Consider the following 3,811-nt stretch of genomic DNA (forward strand, 5'->3'; position numbering starts at 1 on the left):
GTTGGTGGAAGTGGTGATCATGAAGCCCTTTACCGGTCAAGACGATGGACCTTTATACAATTTTGGAAATTCTACCAGTCTCAACCCCTTTTTTATTCCTTGCTGTTAACAATGATGTTGGTAGTAGTGATGATCAAGATGATCGATAGAGAGAACCAATAACACACATTACCTTTCTGATGCAGACGAGTTCATGGTGAGCCCGACCCAGACAAGAGTTAGTGTGGTGCAGTACGCTCACAGAAGCTACAGACAATTCTGCTTCAACCAGCACATGACCAACGACGCAGTCATCGAGGTAAAGAACTCGACGCGGGTGGTTGGCGGGTGCTCTGGTGTAGTTTTCTCCTTCTTTCCTATCAAACATCTATCGTCTTTATCTCCCTTCCTTCTTTTTTATGTTTGTGACTCCCTTGTAACACCTCTAATCTTCTGGCGCTCATATGACCTTATGCAGTTGCGAGCGCCGTAAAACCTCTACTAAAACAAACAATGAACTCGAATAAGTTTAACGTGAAATTCGGTTAAATTGCTACCCCAGAATTAAGATAAGGTAAGATAAGATACATCTTTTTTTCCAAATCCTGGCATATTAGTTTGGTGTTTCACCACGTACACACACACACACACACACACACACACACACACACACACACACACACACACACACACATATATATATATTTATATACACACATATACGCACGCTTAGACTTACACTCACACACAACTGCCTATTTATACTCACCATACCAGTCAGGTCACAGAAATTGAACAGGGTCATTAGGATCACGGGTAACCAGGTGCCCAGAGGACAGTTGATAATCTCAGACACAATTCCAGGGAAAAGGGTCATGGTCAGGCCAAAGTTCAACGTGTAGGCGACCATAAAAGGATAGATGACCTTGGTGACCTCCCAACGGGCACGAAGTCTCTCTGAAAAAGGAGAAGAAATCATTGTACATTTCGCCAAATGTAAGACGTATACTTTGAATCCTTTTGTTTGCTCATTGTCTTGTTTGTTTGTTTGTTTGTTTATATACTTTTTTGAGTGTCTATTTGCTTTTTTGTTTGCTGAACTACGTGTTTATTTGTTTGTTTATCTGTTTGTTCGTTTTTGTCTGGACCAAAGAAAATTATATCGACACAATTTGCACCATCCTGTTCTGTGAAAAGAAAGGCACATAGACAGGATCAACAAATAGATTATAAAGTATGTATCGTATAGCTTTAACGACTCTTTCAACACTGTAAAGTTATCTAACAGGCAGGACCTCCGAATTTAAAGTCCGTCTCCGATAGGTCTAAGCCAAATTGGTTAAGAATCTTTAATTAAAACTCCACAAAACGACATGAGTTCAAGAACGTCCGGTCGAAGATTCGAACCAAAGCCATAAGCTGCGTCGTCCAGCATGATACCAACCCAGCTCACAAAGCGACCTTGATGGATAGTACATTGACATGTACATGAAAAAGTAAGAAACCAACCTCTCCATACAGAACGCTTCGGCGTGACTAGCGCTTGTGTACTGCCGTGGGCACCGTCACTAAGTAGGTCACCCATTGTCCCCGCCTCTGAGCCATGACCACGCCCCCTCACTCCCCCAGCCGAGTTGTCGCCATGGAAACGGTTGTTTACGAGGCCGCTGTGTTCGTCCACGTCCCGTTCACCTTCTGCTCTGTTACTGGGCTAAATGGGAGACGAAAAGGGGGGGGGGTGTGGAGGATGGGGAGGGGGCATTGATGTTACATGGTTGTTTAGTGTGCTATGTGTATGGACATTTGGGCTTATGGGTGTCGAAAATAGGTTGAAATTGTTTACGTTTAACGCTCTTCTCAACACTATAAGGTTATCAAAAATGGTGAAATTGAATAGACAGTGAAAGATCTTGTCAGTTTGATAGTGTTTGAGCGCGTGAAATCCGCAGCTTGCACTGTATGCTTCCGCGGAAGCTGAGAATGTTTCTGAGTGTTCTCAGAGGGTCTGCTGGGGTAATAATAGTTGTAAAGCGCATAGAGCAAGCTCTTGAGCAAGCTCTTGAGCAAGCTCTTGAGCATGGATATGCGCTATATAAATGCAATTATTATTATTATTATTATTAGGTTTAACCCCCTCTATCAACACTATTAGGTATTTTAAGAGGCGGCTAGTAGTGTTAAGAAGGGCGTTAAACCTATACCATTTTCACCATTTAAGAGGTTTATTAGTGATCAAATAAATGTAGGATTAAGATGTCAATGAAACGTAGCAAAATAAGCAAACCTTATTCTGAATGTTCGAGAATTTTCCAGTCTCTTCGAAAGTCCTCTGTGCTTCTGAGCATCGTCTAATGTTTCTTTTAACGAACTCGGACAGCCTGAAATAGATTTAGAATGTAATAACAGTAATAACAGAAATTGTTCGGCATCCAAGAAAGAGAGAGAAATATAATACATTTACTTTGAAAATGTGTAGGTGCGATTCGGTATAAGTTTATCACACCTTGCAACACAATAAGGTTATTTAGGAGACAAGACCTCTGAATTTAACATCCATCTCCGATAGGACCAAGCCAACTGGGAAAACTCGTGTAAAGTGCCTTTCTCGAGGACATACCGGAGGACAGAGATGAGACTCTATCCCTCGAACTGGTCTCATGATTGTGAGTCCGGTAACCTAACCACTGGACTAACAGTGCAACCCATATATACCTTCAAATATAATATATTTTTTGATGCGTGCATGTGTTGCTGCTGTAGAAAGCGCATCAGTGATATATTATCAGTACCGTGACGTCGGCAGTCTAGTGGTTAGACTACCGGACTCGTAATCGTGAGGTTGCGAGTTCTGGAGTTCGAGCCTCAGGCCCGACGTTGTGTCCTCGGAAATAGTAATGCACTTTACACGAATTTTCCTCACTAAACCAGGAGTGAATGTGTACCGGGCCATAGACAGCGAAAGATCGTGTAAGTTTGTTGTTAGTGTTTTAACGCAAAAAAATGGAAGATTGCAGTGTATTATGCTTCTCATGAAGTGGAGATTGTTTCAGAATGCTATCAGGTCTGCTGGGGTAATAATATAGAATTTAAAGCGCGCAAGAGCTTGCTGTTGAGCGGGAATTTGCGCTATACAAATGCTATCTATTAGGACACAACGTCGGGCTTGAGGCTCAAACCCACGAACTCGCAACCTCACGATTACAGGTCCGGTAGCCTAACCACTAGACTACCTACGTCACAGATATGCGAGGCAGCGTGGTTAAATCAGGCGCTCGTCAAAATATTGAAAGTAAAAAAAAACAACTGGCATTTTCCTCGCAGATTTGGGAATTTTAATCGAATTTTTGTTTTTTGGCTCAACACCTTTCATGCCCATTAAAGAACACATTTTTGTGTCTATAATTCTGAAAAACGTTGATTAAAGGCACAAAAGAAGTAAGTTTTCAGTTTCCATGGACTATCCAGCTAATAAAATAACTCAACTTTGGCGGCCATTTCCTTACTAATTTCACCTCAGAAACCAGGCGACCCCACCCCCTTCAATCGCAAATATCTTGACTTGTATTCAAGATAAATGGATATTTTTTTCATCCAACGTAAGGCAAATGGACAAGATGATACCAATAACTCCATATGCCCCAAAATTGACGAGCGCCTGATTCCACCGCGTCGTGACACATATTCTGGTACCTCCCAGCCAAGAAGCCAGCACAGCAGACTGCCAGGAGCCCGATGCTGGTGAAGAAGAAGATGAGGGTGCCCAGTCGCTCGTCCTTGACCGCTAGCTTTGTCGCGATACGCAGAAGGGACGTGATTAGGCCACAGGAGCCTG

General features: G+C 42.5%; 1 protein-coding gene across 1 annotated transcript in view; it reads right to left on the minus strand.

Annotated features, from left to right (window-relative positions):
• Nucleotides 1-748: 748 nt before the first annotated feature.
• The window catches only part of LOC101849183 (equilibrative nucleoside transporter 4), a gene marked incomplete at both ends in the record, with an annotated part of 13,563 nt that continues 10,500 nt past the window's right edge, over nt 749-3,811 (minus strand). Inside the window, 4 exon segments of the mRNA XM_013091477.2 lie at nt 749-936; nt 1,489-1,690; nt 2,264-2,357; nt 3,670-3,808. Coding sequence (XP_012946931.1) covers nt 749-936; nt 1,489-1,690; nt 2,264-2,357; nt 3,670-3,808 — 623 coding nt within the window.

This window comes from Aplysia californica, unplaced genomic scaffold, assembly GCF_000002075.1.
Source record: "Aplysia californica isolate F4 #8 unplaced genomic scaffold, AplCal3.0 scaffold00037, whole genome shotgun sequence".
Classification (NCBI taxonomy): Eukaryota; Metazoa; Mollusca; class Gastropoda; order Aplysiida; family Aplysiidae; genus Aplysia; species Aplysia californica.